Source organism: Gigantopelta aegis, chromosome 6 (assembly GCF_016097555.1).
Source record: "Gigantopelta aegis isolate Gae_Host chromosome 6, Gae_host_genome, whole genome shotgun sequence".
NCBI lineage: Eukaryota > Metazoa > Mollusca > Gastropoda > Neomphalida > Peltospiridae > Gigantopelta > Gigantopelta aegis.
In genome coordinates, this window is record NC_054704.1 from 91,325,537 (window position 1) to 91,345,868 (window position 20,332).

The 20,332-nt window shown below is 34.9% G+C and overlaps 1 protein-coding gene across 3 annotated transcripts; it reads right to left on the bottom strand.

Moving 5' to 3' along the window:
* Positions 1–35: 35 nt before the first annotated feature.
* Positions 36–19,572, bottom strand: LOC121376228 (KH domain-containing, RNA-binding, signal transduction-associated protein 2-like). Of its 3 annotated transcripts, none has more exons than XR_005958418.1 (10): positions 19,391–19,572; positions 13,374–13,495; positions 11,703–11,819; positions 11,273–11,416; positions 10,807–10,973; positions 10,301–10,433; positions 9,010–9,092; positions 8,138–8,205; positions 4,121–4,316; positions 36–115 (listed from the first exon to the last, which is right to left on the bottom strand). XR_005958418.1 is itself a non-coding variant. In XM_041504045.1 (9 exons), the coding sequence occupies exons 1-9, from the start codon at positions 19,488–19,490 to the stop codon at positions 4,207–4,209; spliced, it is 1,044 nt and encodes a 347-aa protein (XP_041359979.1). In that variant the 5' UTR covers positions 19,491–19,572; the 3' UTR covers positions 3,683–4,206. The 3 variants fall into 3 exon arrangements, 1 of the variants encoding a protein (XP_041359979.1); XR_005958419.1 differs by having other exon boundaries at positions 36–2,204; XM_041504045.1 differs by lacking the exon at positions 36–115 and having other exon boundaries at positions 3,683–4,316.
* Between the last annotated feature and the right edge of the window lie 760 nt (positions 19,573–20,332).

Sequence of the window (20,332 nt, forward strand, 5' to 3'; positions counted from 1 at the left end):
TCTGCCGTATTTAGTACAGTACACTCAACAAATCATTTAGTATAAAAATAAAATTTATTCAGTGATTGCATTTTCTTTCAAAAACATAAATGCTGCAGTTTCCACCATACTGCACCTGCAAAAAACGAAAACAAGTCGATGAATGACCAAATAAAACCAAAACTCCCTCCCATACACTACTTTACAATGCTGTTATAGTAATTAAATATATATAAGACGGTTGTATGTAACTTTGAAACCTATAGTGAAAGAAGTGAGTAAAATAATTTCCCTATTTACATCAATCCTGGAAGGTTTTCAGTTTCGGTCTTCTTAGGTATGAATAATTTGTTTTAATATAAATCAATATCTAAACAAATTTTAAATTACAGAGCAAGTAATGAATATTAATATTAATACTGGACTAAAATATTTTACAAGATTTTTCAGTTATATACCAATGTTTTTAACTTTTGCCCATGAAAAAAAAAAATCAAATAGTTACACATTTTAAATACATTTAAAGTATGGGAGAATAAGATCTAAAACTATCGAATACACAATGAGACAATACTTTTGTCATAATACATGAAAAAGTTCTCAAGAAAACAAAATAAACAGTGAAATTCACCATTATGAGAATTCACAGGGCCCTACGTTAAAGCTTGTCTGCTTGCCCTAGTTTGGGAATTCAAACAACTTGTCCAGCTGGACAAGTGAACTGAAAATCAACTTTAAAATGGTTTCACTTTTATTTTAACCAAAACAGGGTGGTGCAAGCACAATTCAGATAGGTCAAGTAAAAACTGATGTCGAGAGTTAATGTAGGGCCCCGAGATTTAGTATTAATATTCTGAAAACCTATGAACAAACTGGACATCGCCTTGGATTTATTTACAGTAACTGTAATTACAATGCAGATAGGCAGTGAAGAGAACAGAACACATGAAAAGCTGCTCCCCAGCTGTGTGCAGAAATAGAGATTCATGCATCAAGCAGACTCAGCATACGTCAGTAGGTATGGGTGGCCAAATTCAAAACACCCTTCAAGGTCAATAATGAAAACTTTAATGACATCAGCACAAGTGTGATAAAGGTTTTTAAAAAACAAAAACAAAAAAAAACCACCCACTGCTGTCAGATTTCAATTAGCAGCTTGGGGCATTTTATCCACACTTCAGCAACAGCACAGAATATATCCAGTCATTGATTACTACAAGTGTACGTTGAAAGGATGGATCTCACTCAACCCAGGGATAACGCCGATTACATCCAAAGTGAGACTATGAATATAAACTATTATGTTATCCATTTGCCTTTGAACATCTTAGTTCGAACATCAACACTTGAAATAACTACTGAAATTTCCAGGTTGCGCTCAAATCCAGAATTGTGGCAATATCAAAGTGATTTTTATCTCTAATTTAGAGCTATCAAACAGAATACATGAGCAAGTACTAAAATGCCAAGTTTGACCCAAAACAATTTCATTGTCATTGCTCGTAAAGGATCAAAAGGAGAAATGGTAAAACAAAACAAAAAAATATTAATAAAAAAAAATAACCAATACATGCACATTGAAACTGCTGTAGGACAACAGAGTCCAATATAATACCATAAACCCATCATGCACATGTACAGGCCTTGCATTTTAACCATTACCAAATGACTTCTTTTTTTTCTTAATTTGTATATAATCAACCAATGTTTTTCCCTTTTTAATAAGTTTCAATTTGTTCACTTGGTCACTCTTACAGAAAAATGCAAAGCCTGTTCAATAAACAAACAAAAAAGCATATATACATCTTAAGTATCTAAAAATATTTTTTAATTTTCTTTTCTAGTCTATTTAAAAATGATCATTAATAATTTAATGTAACATTCTTTTAGAAATAAACAATATTGTTAGAATTACTAGTATGTAATTTTTTTAAAAAACTATTCATTTGTATCATGACTGCATAATGTTTGTATTTACATTTAGCCTTTACAAAATTATATACATTAAAATTAAGTTATTAAACTACACAACTACATTTGTTCATTTGTTATTTTGAGACAGCTGGTCACACTTCAGTCGACCGATGTGGTTAAGTGAAAACATTAAACAAAACTAGCCACGTTACCTGTTTAAAATTTGTTGGAATCCAGTTTTATTTTTGTTCCTTCGTTACCTCTTATCTTTTAGGGCCGGTCAATTCTGCAGCTTTTCATCTCTTTATTTGCTAAATAATTGTCGAATTACGGCAAACTTCATTCCTGTTGGTATCTCATTTATTTAGGTTTGGCATCAGAACATTTTGCAGTGTGCACTCATCACAATTTGCACACTGCACAATAATTTACACTTAGCTTTATAATATAACTATTACAAGACGATTTCTATGGCAACTAGTTACACTAAGTTGAATCCATTTATCACGTTAATAAATTAAGGCTTTTGTGACAATTTTCTGTACTCATCATTACACCAATTCAAATAATTTAACATAGAATTTTTTTTTAATTCAACCATTCAGTTATTTCAACAACGTTTTGTATTTTCTTATACCAAACTATTTTATTTAATCAAACAAAATATCTTTTGGCTCAAGTGATCATACACTGATCCACAATATCAAGTAATATTACTTACGTAAGCATTTGCCATATTTTTTAATTCAAAATTTTTTAAAAGTCAAAGAATGTCGGGTAAACCAAATTTGAAGTTGTTTTTACCCAAAATACACCAAGTCTTTTAAACCAAATTTCAGGTGTTTTTTTGGCTCTCCCCCCCCCCCCCCCCCAACCAAATCAATGTTCATGCATATTCCAAATTTAAATATCAACTCCATATTTGTTATCTCAAATGACAATATGGCCATACAATTGAAAAATGGTATCCTGACCTAGCCCAGGTGTAATTCTCTAATGTGACGTTTTTTTCACGTTGTTGGTTACATCAGTGCAGCACACCTTGACATTTATGTCCAATTGCTCTAACACATGATTTGTGTGCACGAGGATATGCATCAATATGAATTTGACACTGTATACAAGAATAGTATGTTTTCTTCGGTCAGTTACTGAATAACTATTTATAGCTTTGCACTATAAAAATGCATCTCAACACATACCCAAGTTTTGCAATGGCCATAACTTCCAAACATGTTAAGTGACAAAACCTTTTCAGTTTCCATAGATGCATATTCTTCAAGCATTACATGAAGTAAAGGTTGGTTGTATTAACATAGAACATGTTTTCAGTGAATTGATGTTACTGATGCTAAAGGGTAAGACCAGCCCAAACGTCCAAATCTTTAATTGGGTATTTTTTTCAATATTATCGAGTGCAACTCATTGCAGTTCACTGGAAAAGGATGATGCTAAAGAAAATTTACGTATATTATTAACGTGTTTAATACACAGTAAAACAAAACAAATCTGGGCTGTCAACTTCACATGTTAATCGGTTTACTTTTAATTATTTATTTACAAGTATTAAATAAAATCAATGACACCGACTTTGTACTGAACAAGAGAAGTGAACAGTATTATCCATTTAAATGTTCCGATTCTTTTATGTTTGTTATTCGATCGGTTTGGAGATTTAGTTACTACTTTTGGAAAGTTGGCAGCCCATAAAAACACACACAATAACATTTAGATATAACTATTAGCTATTTACATTATTACCAACAACTAAATTTATCAGTACGACCAGTTGACATTTTAAAAACAATTTATTTAGCACATGATTACAATAACAATACAAAAGATTACTTAAGCGCTAACATTTTACAAATGAAGACATTTTTATCCTATTTATTACAAGACAGAATATAAAACATTTTGGGGAACAGACAACATTTATGATTCTTTATTCTGCAGTTACATGACAAATTGTTTATTGTATGCTACAGTACAAAGTTAATTTGTGATTTTTTTTAATTAAGTCACAGAATTAAATGATATTAAATCCTATGAAATGACAACCCTGTCATAACTTCGAGAACAAAAGAATGAGGCAGTATTTGGAGTTAAAATATCTTCTTTTTTTTTAGATTCTTTGTTTTAATATATATATTTTTTTAAAAAGACATTTCCCCAAAGTCCACTAAAACTGGCCACTCCAGCACAAGGGCACAAACATAGTATGTACCTCAACATGTACAACTGTTCATATGACAAGACAAGTGATGAATGATTTCAACTGATGATATGGCCACAAGCACCAACACAAGCACTTTAGTATCCGCCACCACCTCGGGGGGCTCCGTACGGATGTGTGCGTGCCCTCATTCCACGACCAGCTGATGGCTTGACTGGTCCGCCACCAGACGTTCCCCAACCGCCACCTACAAATACATACATTATTAGTCAACTGATAAATATTCTGTTATACAAATTAATGAAAAAAATATCAGGCACTTACGTAAAATTATGTAATATAGTTATTTGGGATTTTCATCTCGTATGCTTCTGATCCAAAATCGAGAATTTGTGGTAGCACAGAATCATGCTAAATGTGCCTGGGAACATTACATGCTTCCTGCCAAAAATTAAATTTGAGAGCATGTAATAAAAATAAAACTCAAGGTTTCAAGCTGTCGTTTGCCAAATAGCCAAATGCGAATTAAACTTGAATTTGGATAAAATATTTCTTTAATAATTTGCCAAAAAGCTAATTAGGAAATGCCATCTATTTTGTAGATCTGTAACCATTTTGGCTGTTTGGCTAATTGGAATTTTTATTTGGCTACAAATCACAAAATGCATTTATCATATGTTTTAAAAAAACGCCTGTGCGTCTGAGAAGTAACAGTTTTAGTTAAAACTCGTCTATTTTTAAAGGGTATTTCACCATTTCAAAGTAACAGACTCGTGTTTCACTCAATTGTAATTTTATCCAAATGTGTTACAGGTTTGTAGATTTAATAAACTTAGTGTTAATTTTCACGGGTTGAAACTAGGGTATGTCCCTTTAAACCGTGAGACTGCAAGGTCCCTTTTCTAGGTGTTCAGTCTTGAGACAAATTATTCAATAAAATGGAAGTTGCCCATTAATTTTCTATTTGGACCAACGGCTCAAATTTGGTTTGTATGGTGGAAAGGCAATGTGTGCCAGTTATCAAGGCTCGACAGTAAGGATTGTCTGCCTGTCCGGGACGTAGAATTTACTGGGGACATGTGAACACCCCATTTCACCTGTCCGATCGGACAGGTGCTTCAAAATCTGATGATATCGAACATTTTTCGCATTTATTAAGCGTGAACACGATCTTGCTGATTCTGTCCCAATGTCGGAAGTTGATATTTCGGTAACTTCCAATACGCATGCGTTAAAATGCCATAACGCAACAGATCGATCGCGATACTTCTTATGGCAAGCCATGGCTTTATGTAGCACGCTGCCATTGGTTAATTGCTGTCTGCTGGACTGGCGTATATTTACGTAAGTATTTTATCACAAAACAACCCTTCTTAATCAATAAAAAAAACCATGCAGTGATTTCAGTAGAATTGGCAAGTAATTGGTTATACACAAAATTTTAGCTCAGCATTTCAAAGAATTGCAAAAAACAAATTGAAATTAAAATCCCCAAGAAAATCAAAGTTGACCTTTCAGCTCAATATTTCAAGGCATTCAGTAATTGCATTAAGAATTAGTAAGTTCATAATTTTCTTTCTCCATGTTTCAATAAAGCTTCCCATAAAATTTAGTTACAAATGGTCAAGTATACCGTAAGAACTTACAGTTTGTAGCCTTTATAATGATGCCTCAATCTAATTAAAATTAGCTCCACTATTACATGTGGATCTAACCTTACTTGCAGAATCCTGCCAGTGATTTAAAAATAATTTGAAAACATTCCGAATTATCCTGAGGGTATATTACATGTTTCGTGTGAATTACGAATGCCTTAAAACATGTTTTATTTTATAAAATAAATAATTTGTAATGTAAAACTGAAGACTGATTTAATTGGGGTTTTTTATAAATTAATTTTTTTTTTTTAATGTAAAATTGAAAACTGATAATCCACCCAGTACGTATTGGTATGGTTCACTGTACTGCGGCCACTAAAATAGACTCACCCGATATTTTTAGAATTTGTATGCTCCCAAATAACGTTATAAAAGGCGAAGTATGATTGGTCAATATTTAAATTATTATTTACAGACGAAATGTTACCTGGTCATTGGGGACTACGCAGTGTTGTTAGTTTTAAATCACTGGCAGGATTCTGCAAGCAAGGTTTTGATTGGTGGGCATGAGCTCCAACTGGCTGGTGTTAGATCCACATGTAATAGTGGAGCTAATTTTAATTAGATTGAATGATGCCTTTATATTAAATATCCTATCAGTGGGGTGTGGGTAACATTACAGGCCTTCTGCCAGAAATTAATTTGAGGGAACAAATAAAAAGCAAAAGTCCCCCTTCTAGGTGTTCACAGACTTGTAACTGAAACTTTTCACTAAAATAGAACATGACTTAATTTTCAATTTTGACCAACTGCTCCCAATTTGTTTTGTATAGGGAAAATTATCCGAGTGGGACATGTTGCCAGTTAGTAAATACATGTTGCAAGTATTGGAGACTGAGATGGGCAAGGAGTGCGCCAACCAGCACTATGATCTTGCGTTACTCTGTGGCCACAAGGAATAGCATGGACAACCCCGAAACCAGGCAAAACGCCCGGCTCAAAGAGCTGTACGACAGAAAGGTCTGCACACTCATCTTATGGCCACTACTGCACTTGTTCCCCATCTATCCCCTTAAACGTGACAGTACATTTTACCTCCTCTTTGCCATGTGAATTAAAAATTTACAAAAAAAATACTAAAAAAGAAAAAGCATTTTTTAAGTAAAAAAGTTTGTTTTATTTAACGACGCCACTAGAGCACATTGATTTTTTATCTTATCATCGGCTATTGGACGTCAAACATATGGTCATTCTGACAGTGTTTTAGAGGAAACCCGCTGTCGCCACATAGGCTACTCTTTTTACGACAGGCAGCAAGGGATCTTTTATTTGCGCTTCCCACAGACAGGATAGCACAAACCATAGCCTTTGTTGAACCAGTTATGGATCACTGGTCGGTGCAAGTGGTTTACATCTACCCATTGAGCCTTGCAGAGCACTCACTCAGGGTTTGGAGTCGGTATCTGGATTAAAAATCCCATGCCTCGACTGGGATCCGAACCCAGTACCTACCAGCCTGTAGACCGATGGCCTGCCACGACGCCACCGAGGCCGGTCATATTTTTAAGTACTGCTGAAACAATAGGCTTACATGTCCCCTACCTGGGTCCAACAAATTTTCATATATCATAAGTTCAAGGGCCACAACTCTGAACATTTGGTAAATAACCATGAAAGTTAAACTTGATCTGTAACAGTACATAATAAAGCTATATATACAAAATTTCAGCTCAATATCTCGAGGCATTCAATAATTGCATAAATGAAAGAGTTCACAATTTTGTTTTTTTATGGGTCAATGAAGCGTCCCTTCACATTTAATTAGAAATGATAAGAGTATACCTTAAGAAGTTTGAAAACCTTTCTCAATTAAATATAGTAAACTTTACCCGTCCCCGGGGACAAACTGAAGACCCAACATTACCAAATTCGCAAATGATTTCTCAATGTCCAAATTAACTGCCACCAAAAAAAAAATTGAGAATCGGTGAAGTAGTTTTAGAAAAGATATAGAAATTACAGTTTAAATGCATTTCTCTATACAATCAAGGGTGAACGTAGGTCCAGTTTGTAGGGTGAATCCACTTCTCTCTATAACTTTTGAGAAAAGCAAGTTTTCAACAGGATGAAGCCATGATTATTTTCTTTTGATTTAAAAAAAAAAAAATCCTTGTATCTATCATTTCTACATCTTCATTTTTATGTTGGAGCTTGGAGATTTTATTCATTTTAAGATTATATTCATATATTAAGAATAAACAACATTTTTCTTTACTACTTTATGGAGATACAGCAGAGAACAAATCGGTTTTCAGCTCTGTAGGCTCGATGTACAAGACTCGAGTGGAGGGGGTAATGATCTAATGTAAAAAAGGTGTATTTGGGTGTGGGTATGTAGTGGTTGTAGAAATTCCCAGAGTTTGTGTGCATACTTTATGGCTAGCTTCTAAACAGCTACCAGTATACTCACTATAGTCTTCATAAGCACCTGCACCAGTTCCTCCAGATCCATGGCCATAATCAAAGTACTGTGTGTCACTGAAACAAGAAGATGGCAAACGATGTTTGGTGAACACTTAATAGTAAAAAATACACCACCCACAATTATAACATTTTGAAAATTATTATCTAGATAACATTTATCTAATAGTCAAATAATGGTATTGGTGTCATGATGGTATTAATATCTAAAAATTACTTTCTATTGTCTGATTAGTTAATTAGTAAAGTGTTGTGGGTTTTGTGCGAGTATGACTACCCAATCAAGCTTTTACCATGTCCATTGCCAAATTAGCTAACTTCTATACTGCCAAATTAGCCAACATCTATACAAAGTGGTAGGAAAATCTAGTCTGGCTAATAAAATTTACCCTACACAATTTAAAATTGGCTAAAACAATATTCCAGCAGTGCAAGACATGCTATAGACCGTGTCTGTTTGCAGACTAACAAAAAAAACAACCCCAGAACAGGTCACTTTACCATTAGTTGAGATTCCCACTCAACGTTAATCTAAAGATGTATTAATACGTGTTTCTTAATAGTTGAAAACAGACACATTACATTTTTTGAGAGAGAAAAATGATATATTATGCGGCATTGAATTAGGACAAGACTGCAATAAACTAGACAGAGCACAGCACTCATGTATTTATTGATAGCTGGAACACTGCCCAGGATAGCACAAATACCACAGTAACTTTTAACATACAAGTTGCGAAGCAAAACCGCATAAGTGAATGAATAAATATTTAATGACACTCAAGCATGAAAAATATATCGTCTATTGGGTAAACCCCTAAAGAGTCCAATGAGCAAGAGCAATTGTAATAAAAATATTACCTTGCACCACCATATGCTGGGTCATACTCTGCCTCTCCATAGCCACTGCCGACACCGGCACTTGCGTATGGATCTTCAAATCCCTGTAACATGGAAACACAACAGAACTTATCTTTAAAGCACAAAATAGCTTTGTTACGTATCTTACAATAAAATACTTAGTCCAAGACAAATATTAACATTAATAAACACTGGAGAAATCAATGGCTAGTTGTTTTGTTTTAATGACCGCTTCAAATATTGAAAATTAACCAATATTTTATAGACATGGATCTAACAGGGCTAGTTTATTATTCCATAATTAAAAACATCATGAAGAGAATGATCACACTACCTGAAGTAGAACATTCAAATAAGCCAGACACCCACATCCAATGAATCATGAGTTAATTATTATACTTCTATCAACTCGTGCTGATAAATTATGATATCATAAGACACTACAGGGCACAAAGCAGCACTTTATATTGACTCGCCAAATGGCTAGTGAATGAAAAAAAATACTAGCCAACTAGAGATTGTTACTCCTAACTCATAACTCCTAAAAAAAAATCCGTTTCCAAGAATCCAGAAACAAATCATCAATTAGGCCCTATTTTGTTTTACTTTCCTTTTGTAAACCGTTTTTTAATTGGGTTACGCGATTCCAACAAGTATACCTACTGCTACAGTTACCGAAACTAGGGCGTATTTATTTATTTATGTTCACGATATGCTATCGTTACCAACAACTTTCTCGAAAGTTTTTTTAAATTTATTTAGCATATTCCAGCCATGTAACATTTAGCTTAACTTTAGGTGCAAACAAATTGGCTGTCCAATGCTTTGTGAAAACTCATTTACAAGGCTTTCCGAACACCTCGATCGTCAAGTCGGCTGGAGAGCTCCGAGTGTGATATCCGCAAACAGGGTAAAATGCGGAAGTGTATGTTTACAGTTTCGATCATCAGTATATGTGTCGTCTGACTGATTAGTGAAATAAATGTTCCAGTGACAGCTTCATTCTGAAAAAATAATCTACTCGCCAAAAGGCTAGTGTTTTGCAAATTTAAATCGCCATAATAGAATTTCACTCGCAGTATTGCGCCCTGCACTATCTCTTTTTTGGAATGAAATAACTAAAAGGCCACATTTAAACTCAACAACAATGGAATTATGGAATAGTCACAAGATGCTTTTTTTTAAAAACTTATATGAATATGACTGTTTTATTTGGACATATAGAAGCTGTATCGCAGTAAGCCATTAAACTGCTCAGGCCCGATGATTACATCATACGAGCTGTACATACCGCAGCACTGTAAGGGTCCTCGAATGCTGGAGGTTCTCGCGGGACCCCGCGACCTCGAGCTGCTGGCGCACCTCTTGGCATTCCACGAGACATCCCTCTTGGAGCAGGCGCTCCTCTACCACCGGGGGCACCCCTGTCAGCAAAAAGGTTTCTTTATTATTATCATGTACAATGACTAGCTAAATATGGTGCTTATTTGTTAACAATTATTGCTCAGCTCAAAAAATAGTGTACGTCCCTCCCCAACTCTAGAAATAAAAAAAATCACAAGCAAAATTCATTGTTTACAATTTACTTGATGAAAAGCATTATTTTTTTCTAGTAAAGTTAACCAATAAAATTTATTTTAACTTCCAGCATACATTTTAGAGATTAATTATAATTGTTTAGAAAGATGCTTACATAAGCTGCCTACTTTGAATAACACCAACCTGCAGCAAGTACAGACTGTATGTTTTTGATAAGAGTTTTTTAAATTATAATATACATATAATGAAGAATGTTACCTTCCCCCAGGTGAAGCACCTGGGGGCCCTCCACGACCTCGCGGTGCACCACGTGGGGCCCCCCGGACACCACGTCCCCCTCCTGGACCACCACGAATCGGTGGCTGGCCGTTAGACATGTAACCCATCATGTCAAACTGCTGCATACGAATCTCATCGTTGTAGTCCTGTAAAGATATTATAAGTACTAATTCAAGGATTCAATTACAAGGACACGCCATGCCAAATTAACATCACTGTCATTTAGGATAAAGCTTACTACATAAGCAATGTCTCAAAAAATGTTTAAAAACATGACAATGACTTGTGATAACAAATAGTACACCAAAATTGAAATACATAGCTAAGTAAAATCACCGTGCCAGTGAAATCTTAGATTAGTACCCGACCAATACAGACCATCAGATGGTGCATCGTTATGTTATGCAAATGGAAGAAGGAACTAAAAATATTTAAATATACTCACTGGAACTAAGTATTTCTTCAGCTCTGCTAGCCCTTGTGCTAATCTGGCATACGCATCAGTGTTTTCAGAGAACACTTCCACCAGAACATGAAGATCATCATTTAAATGGGCGAACTTGCCACCTTCTTTACGACATTCCTCTTCCTATCAAACAGAAGACATGAAATAGGTGTTAAAACAAGTAAATAAAATATGAAAGTAACATCTTTTTTCTTTCTTAAAAATTTAACAATCAATATGTAATAAGTCTGCGCCTAGTTGTTAGTTGTGAGAAGTCGCAGTAATAATGGAATTAAACAAAATCACTCAAGATCCACCAAGACACTGAGCTGTTTAGTGTTATAGTTTAATAAATGTCAAATGCCACATAGGCCCATTGTTTTACATTGCTGCGAAACTATGACAAAACAATTACTGAAAGACAACTCACCTTGTTTTTGTCTCGCATAGAACCCTTGCCTAAAATTGACATTTTCGTTCCAGTTTCTTCTTGTATTTGTTTTAGAGAGGCTCCCTTTGGTCCCAGCAACTTTCCAACGAAGTTGTACTTAAAAAAAAAAAAAAATATATATATAGCCAACATATATAAATATACAATCAAACTTTCCTCAAAGGGCATACAAGTTACAGTGCTTGGTTAACAAAATTTTCTGGTCGTCTTGAAGGCCATTTTTCACTTGGCAATAGTGCATTAAAAAAATCCTATCACACCCTCACTTGCTGGTCCATACATCATGTAATAAAACATGTTACAAGATGCTAATTCCAATCTGGAAGATCAAAATCATTACACACTGTAGGGAAAAATGGCTCTAAGTATTATATATCCCCCCAAGCAATGCACGAGTCAGACTACAGCACTTCAAACCAGGAAGAAAATTGCATTAAAAAATTAAATTATCCCAATGGCACTAGTAAAGCCTCGGACCTTCGGAAAAAAAGAAACAAGAAAGCTTGATTACCATGTATCATGTGTTGGTCGACAGTGAAAATACCTACCCCATTGTTTTTTAAAAGCAGTAATTAAGTTTAATATTTTATTCAGAATTGCTGAATAAACAAATGACTAATAAAAAATCACTAGTTACCAATTAAATTTACAATTCAGGACAAAATATTAGATAAGTATCAGAGGACACAAAAGAGTTCTGATTACGTACCAAATTTGGCTCAAAATAAGTGTGTGTGTCTGGGGGGTAGTCTTGAGATCGCCGAAATAAAAATTAAATGTTTTCATTGCTCAAATAAAACTTTTATTGTGTGTACACCATAAAAAAAAAAAAAGAGGCTGTTGAAAATAGTTAAATTACGTAACAGTAACTGTAGCAAGCTCTGTAGTTTTTCATCAGTTGTGTTTCCAGTGTGCAGACTGATAGATTTTTTTTCAGTGATAAAAAACTTCATTTTTGAAACAGCAATGCTGGGTGCTGTAAAATATTTCCGCGAAAAATCAGTGCCCCTAATGAAACCATAATCTTCATAATAAAAGTTAACTCTCTCCAACCTGGAGTGAACTCGACAACCGGATTTCACAGTGAAATGGCTAAAGTCGAGTACACTCGACAACCGGACGGAGAGTTACAATAGTTAATACTGTATAGCAGGCCTTTGGATTTCACGGCAACGGTCGTGTCAGGAAAATTATGGAACCAAAATTTCATTTCCCATGATTATTATATGGACTACAATTATTCAACGAAAATAATATAAGATTTCCAATGATTTCTTTATTGGGGGGGGGAGAGAGAGAGAGAGAGAATGATGTAGGCCTAAACTATTATTTTTATTTAGCTGTCAAAACCACAACAGCATGTGTATAATGGAGAGGGCATGTTGAAAATCAACTTTATATCGAGTTTGAAAATGTGTCTTTTTACAATTTAAATCAATGGTATTAAAAATGGGTTCCCACAAAACAGTTTCCAATGGTTAATTTTATTTTAATTTGGCAAAATAATTTTATTAAATAATTGATATTTTGATAGAAAATAACTGGTAGATAATTTCAAGAAATTTTCTGCTGACCCAGAGCTAGCGCATGGTACAAAAGAAAAAATTCCCATGAAATTTGAAATCATATTGCCGGGTATTGATCACTAACCTTAGGATGTTCTTTGATTGGAATGCGGACTCGGACAGCAACATGCTGAGGCTGATCATTGTGAATAGTTATCCATGGAATGATCCGATCTTTGGATTCTCCTTTCTCAATCCGTGAGATTTCTACAAAAGTAAACAAGTAGTATTTTAAAAAGAAACAAGGCATTGGAAACACTACAAATTCATGCACAAAATGGGCTTGTCCCATCTGAAAATATCAGGCAAGTCAGTCCTCTTGTCAACTTTTCTGTTTGAAGAACACATGGCTGCAGTCTTTTTGTGGTGACCACTGATGTTACAAAATGTGCAACTCTGCAAAACCACATTTTAGTGGCATATAGTAAATATTTTGCCCAAATCATTCACTAGTGTGACCCGTATTGGTTTATTTTAACTTTGTGTTTAGTCATCAGGTGAGTGATCAACAGACCCGTTTACATCAGCTGCTTTGTACCAGCAGTTTCACTTAGTCCTGTCAGTAGTTTTGGTTTTCTTGTCTGTAGTAATACATGTAGGTGCACGGGCGTAGGAAGATGCCAAAATGTGGGGGGCCACACACATACATGCCCCCCCCCCCCTTCCTACGCCAGCAAGGTGTATTAAAGGATTCAAGGTGGTAGTCATAAACAGAACAAGTGAACAGTGTCAGGGCTCGCTAAATTGGCGAAAGAATTTCCAAGTTGGCAAAAGACTTTCTTTTACCATATAATTTTTTGTTTATAACTTTCAACTGATTTTGTTTAGTGTTTCGGTTAATACCAAATATGAGCACATGGCTGGTTTTCACTCTATTTTCGGAAACAAGTGAATATCGATCCAATACTCAAAATTAGAATACACAGTTAAAGATTTTAATGATAAAATATTAGATTATATAAAATGTGTTTTACCCAAAATAATATCTAAAGTTTTCTTTTACCCCAGAAAGCTTTCGTTTAATGTAGGTTGTCGCACGGCCCAGTTCATTTCTGGAATGTGGAAATGTGCAAGTAGAAAATGAATGAATGTTTAACGACACCCCAGCACGAAAAATACATCGGCTATTGGGTGTCAAACTATGGTAAAATGCAACAACAGTGTGATGATCATTTATAGGAATATAAACTTAAAACATTTGAGCAAATTTGCTCCCTCGATGGACAGGTAGCCCAGGTCCACGTAAGCTATGCTCAATTTTTTTTGGTGGGGGTAAATTCTGTTATGGTATGTAATCAAAACTATTTTTAATAATATAATGAAAATATTGCACCTAATTGTTACTCTTAAACAATAAATTTCTGAAATATTACTCTATTTTAGAACTTTCACATTAATCCTAGTAGTACATTCACTTGTCTTTTCAGATCGCGTGGAATCTACTTGGAAGAATGTCCCCTCACAAACAAATATTCTTGAATATAATTATTCCTATTGCAAATCAAACATCGGTGCTTGTTCAGCAGTAGCAGTTCATGGGGTTTTTTTTAGTAAACAACATTTTGCCTCTTGACAGTAACTCCAAGTCTTTTCAGAAAAAATACAGTGATGTTGAAAAAAAGTACTTAAAATTGAAAAAGAGCCATAATGCTAGATGTCAAAGAGAAGGAAGCCATCAGAATGGGGAGTTAGAAAATCATCGTAACAAGGTTTTTCTGTTTTACAAGACAGTGTTGACCGTACCTCATCACAGTCATGACTGACACTGTGACACAAATTTACTTGCTGCCAATCAAGATCAGTTGCTCACAGAAACCAAACGTGCCAAAAAACCTTTACTGCTTCATGATGAACCAAAAACACCAAACAAGGACATCAAATTGACACCGTCGAATATGAGTGATGCTACTGTTCAAGTCCACAGGTCAAGATGGAAGATTTTCATGATGATGAACATGCATTCAGCATTTTCAAAACATTCTTTTGGCTTGAATATTTTAATGTTTACATTGTGGTCTTGACTATTTGAAAACAACTGTACAGAGAACTATCTAATGAGTGCTTGATGCATTTAGTGGTAGGTCTATTGACTCGTGAGATTTGAAATGTGCAAATTAATTATATATATGTTTGCACAGGATTTGTTAAATTGCACCTACATGTCATGTATAGGAACTAAATATTCACATTGTGTATTATTGCACTAATACTGTATTATGAGTGCTCTGGTGGTGTTGTTAGACATAACTTTAGATGTTAAAGAATTAGATAATTTATTTGATTATACCTAAGGCTGTGTGTGTGTATAAATAGTACAACTATTTACTAGAATGTCACGATCAGTTAGGTCTTTCATTGTTCTGCCGATTTCCACTAAACTATTGTTAAAGTATGCTGTGACACTATTTTGATGATAAGAATTATATGCTTTGAATCATATGTGTATTTTGTTTGTACTCTTGTAAACATTTCTGAAATTTAAGCCCCCCAAAAAATTATAGATTTTTTTGCACTGATCGACTGAAAATGTTGATCCATCCGATTTTTTATACATTTGTCAATATTTTTGTCTGTATTGAAGTTAAATCCATTTTGAAGGTTGTTTTGTGTACTCTCGAGTGCCAAATAAACGTACACCTACTTTTATTAAATGTGTGAAAAAAAATTTGGTGTCTACGCTTATTCAGCACCCTACGTTTAATTACATCTTTAAAAAATGTAACCCCCTATGCTAATTCGGCACCCAACGCTTATTACAATTCTTAATTTATTAAATGCTTACATATAGCCTCTAATAGGGGTACAGATTTATTAAAAAGTGCCTTGTCTACCAAAGTACTGCGAAAATATTATATATTAAAATGACCCTTGTTTTCAAAGGTCACAATCAGATAAGTATTCTATAGAATAAAACAAAACTCTGGACACATATTCTCTGCCACTAGGTCTATCATACTGTGAAGTTTAAGCTATGTATCTTAAACAAAAAAGTTACAAGCTCCCAAACTTTAACATTTAGCCGAATATCCTTGCCCACATCTACTATGTACATTTATGTAAGTTGATATGCAAGGTTGATCATTACAAGTTGACAGGTGATAGAAAAACACGTTGATCGAGGCTGGCAAAAGTATACTTTTAGTGCATCAATTCAGAGGTTTTTTTTCAATAAAAGTGTTATCGATCAGTTTTATACATATATTCACAATCAAGGTGTTGTTTTAACAACGGTTTTGTGAATTAAATTAACGTTGTTTGTTTGTTTACAAACATACCCCGACACTTGTTTCAAGACGTAATGTAGCATCATTAATCCATGACGTTTCGCCACCCCCCACCCACCCCCAGCCAGTTCGCCCCCACAAAGGTACCAGTTCGCCCCCAGTCAGTTCAGGTCATGGAAATCCTGGAAAGTCATGGAATATGTATGTACCTCTTACGCCTGAGTGTAATAAAGTTCTGTTCTGATATACGTGTTTGTTCTATGTTACACTAAACACTATTAGAACAAAAGACCAATCAGAAAGCACATGACGTGTTCAAGTCAGTGAGACATTTCCGGTAGAACAATATCAAGTTTACTGTTAAAACATTTAATCAGTACTAGCGAAAGTTTTCAAAGTGACGGTAACAAAACATATTTTGTTACAATGCCAGGAAAGTGTAAAGATTCAACATGAAAATTATGTTAAAAACATTATTCCCAAGTACTTCATTTCGGTCTGAGCCATGTTTTCTATCAACAGACGACTTGTGTTGTTTTAGCGGCAATTAATGTTTCTGTCTAAATCCGTTTGTGTATCATTGTTTTGACATGATCGATTCAAAACAATAAACGGGTTACTACAAAACACGCCTTCATAAAATATTAATCAACTTAACGTGAGCGTGGGACTGTCACTTTATGTCGCACATGCGCTGATGTGACACTGAAATGGGAGTACCGGTATTTAATTTTTTATTTTTTCTCACTTCCACCCTGTGTTGAATAGTTAGAAATCACTAGCATGGGATAATACAAATCAAGTAATTACATTTTGCTTTTGGAAGGCAGTTTATTCTTTTTTAGTTCATAACAATTTCCTGCTGGCATAAACCTAAAATAAACACACTTTAACATCCCTCTAAAGAAACAGTACAATAAACAGGCAAACAGTTGGGGGCGAATCGTCTTGGGGGCGGCGAAACGTCTGGTACCCAACGTCATTAACGTGCGCAGACTTTTGTGCTGCGCAGACTAATGTCACTAAGGTGACATGAGTATCGGGTTATAGCGAAAACGGAACCGTGCCAAAACGGCCCCAGGCGAAAACGGAACCAAATTGGACAAAACGGAACCTGTTGGCTAAAACGGTACCAAAATATGTGGACAAAACGGAACCTGCGTTGGCTAAAACGGCACCGAAATCAAAACCTATTTATCTCGCATTCCCAATGAGAAAACAATATATGCTATTATAACATGATTGCTCAGTTCATTTTTATGGGAATTAAATAAATGAAATTGTTTATATACATGTGTTGTTATTTTTGGGCTACATAGTAAGGGCCTCGATTAGTGACATCAAGCATCATCTTAGCACGTGCTCAAGCTAAAAATAACAGTTGTACTGAAGGCACTAATTTACTCTATTACCTTTTTAAACAGCAACAACTAACAGATCTCATGAAGGAAGTCAGACATAATAAAGTAAAATGATGTTTATTTATTTACAAAACAAGCAATCGATTGTTGTGTACTTAACCAAGCAAGCCCGGCAAGGCTGTGCAGTGAACATCGTGAGCTTTGATGTTTTGTCTGCGACACTCCGGCTAGACGGAATCGGTGATGGGGATTAACAATTAGTAATACAGGCATAATTCTAGTAACTTAAATGCTTAATAATCAACAGTCTACAGTAATAACAATTCGAAAGATTTGGTAAGTGTTAATTCCTATTGTAGCCAAATCCACGGTTTCACATGTTGAATAATACGATTTTGACCGGCTTTATTCAGCAATAATGAATAAACCTAAGTCATGATTTTTCTCTCTCTCTCTCTCTCTCTATTATGTGTGGTTCCGTTTTAGCCAATACAGTGAGGTGCCGTTATAGCCACAATCGGTTCCATTTTCACCAACGAAAATGGTTCCGTTTTGGTAGTGGTTCGTTTTAGCCTGATCCCAGTGTACCTGATCTAAAATTCATAAAAACCAACAAAATAACTTACCGATTCATATATGAACTTTATTTCATGTATTTATAAAAACATTATAGAATCTGTCCGCCACTATTCCTTCTGTAAAAAGAGGGATATTTTGGTGGGGATTCTTAAAAAAAGTGGGGCATGGGTTTTTGCGGGTTAAAAAGAAAGAAAAGAAAATTATTTATTTAGAAAAAAAATATGGACATTAAGACTTATTGGGGGGGGGGGGCAAGCCCCTCCCCCCAGCCCCCCTTGCTAACCCTAATCACTCTGTAGCTGTGTAGGCTATCAACACTCCTCTGTAACAATCGACCGACAAAGTTCCTAAATTAAAATAAAGTAAAACAGAAAATCACTCGACCCTATGTTCCTAAAACAAACTAAACCCTAACCGTTCCTGAAATAAAACACAAAATAACGCAAGTTCCTAAAATAAAATAAAATAGAAATTAACTCGAGTTATTGGCTTTATTTTAGTAATCGTCAGAGTTAAAATTATCGAAAATTGTATAGTAAATGGTTGTATTTAGGTGGCGGACATATTCTATAACCGTACCAAACATTTAAGTGAATATATGTCAGTAAAAATCATAAACGTGTACTTATATGCAAATGCTCTACGATTACTGCAAGCAGTACAGCTCTCCACAGAATGCGGGCAAACCCACGTGGTCACAGACAGTAAAATTACAATTGTTTCAATTTGGAATTCAAACGAGTAACGTAGCATCGAACCTTTAAAACTAATTGTATGTACTAAAAGGTACAACTATAGTAATGTATAAATGCTTCAGTACATACTAAATTTTAAAAATTGTCTTCTAAACCAAAGAGAGAAAAAACAAAGGCGCTAAAGCAAAATGGCGTCTCTTAATTTTAAAACACCATCGTTACAAAACACCTAGAATAACTTACCCTGAGATAATAATCGACCTGAATGTGAGCTAGGATTAGTTTGCTGCATTTCCATTTTAAGCTCTTCTAAGTAGGCATTTGGCTCTTGTTTGGTGGCCATTTTTATCAACTTGCGTTTAAAAAATTAAAATTAGAGCAGTTCGCTAATCTTCCACCTTGCTGGCTTGTATATTAATACGCATGCGCAGAAAAATTATTTTCTTCATTGCCGTCCTCTGGCGGGAAACACCTGGCTTGGTAGGGAGATGTAGGGTAGGGAGATGTAGGGTAGGGAGATGTAGGGTGGGGGGGATTTAATGCCATAAAAGCTCTCGTTTCAAGTATATTATTTTATAATTAAACCACTTTGAATGGATAGTTAATGTAATTCTTATTTTGAGAGTTACTATTCTTAGAAGAGCAATACAATAACAAAAAGCAGCTTAAAAATTCACTAGCATACAGTTAGCTCCCTTGTCAGGCTTTTGTTTGGGAAATAAATTGTCACGTGTTGATGGTTGCATAGTACCAAAGAAGAGAGTACCGTGTCAAAGTTCAAAGTTCGACGTGCACCTCAAATATTTACGGAGTAAAAGCAGCTGTGGGTGTGATTGGTAGTAATATGTGACATTGATTATTTGTGCAAATACTATTATCCATTGACAATAAATAAATACACTTTTATTTGTTATACAGTTGTTATGCAGTATATACCAGAGGTTGAAACTAATGCGGGGTACCCCTCAAATGGAACTGCAATTTTCAGCAAAAATGACGGTTGCTATTAAAAACATAAATTAAATCTCTTAAATGATACGTGACCCCCCATTTTCTTGCAGCTAGATTAGATGTGAGGTGCCACACTTTCTATTGCTGTACTTCCTGGGTGTGTTGAAACGCTGCTTATATCAGTTTTATTAGTAAACGTTAACATTATCGGCAATAGGAATTGATTTGGTCTAA

Bases quoted from the DNA above. Each gene is read 5' to 3' on its own strand.
- LOC121376228 (XM_041504045.1), bottom strand. From the start codon at position 19,490: ATGGCCACCAAACAAGAGCCAAATGCCTACTTAGAAGAGCTTAAAATG. The intron at 11,820-13,373 runs GTTAGTGATCAA...TTTTTTTTTAAG, and splicing joins CAATCAAAGAACATCCTAAG to TACAACTTCGTTGGAAAGTT. The intron at 8,206-9,009 runs GTAATATTTTTA...TTCTTGTTTCAG, and splicing joins CCAGCATATGGTGGTGCAAG to TGACACACAGTACTTTGATT.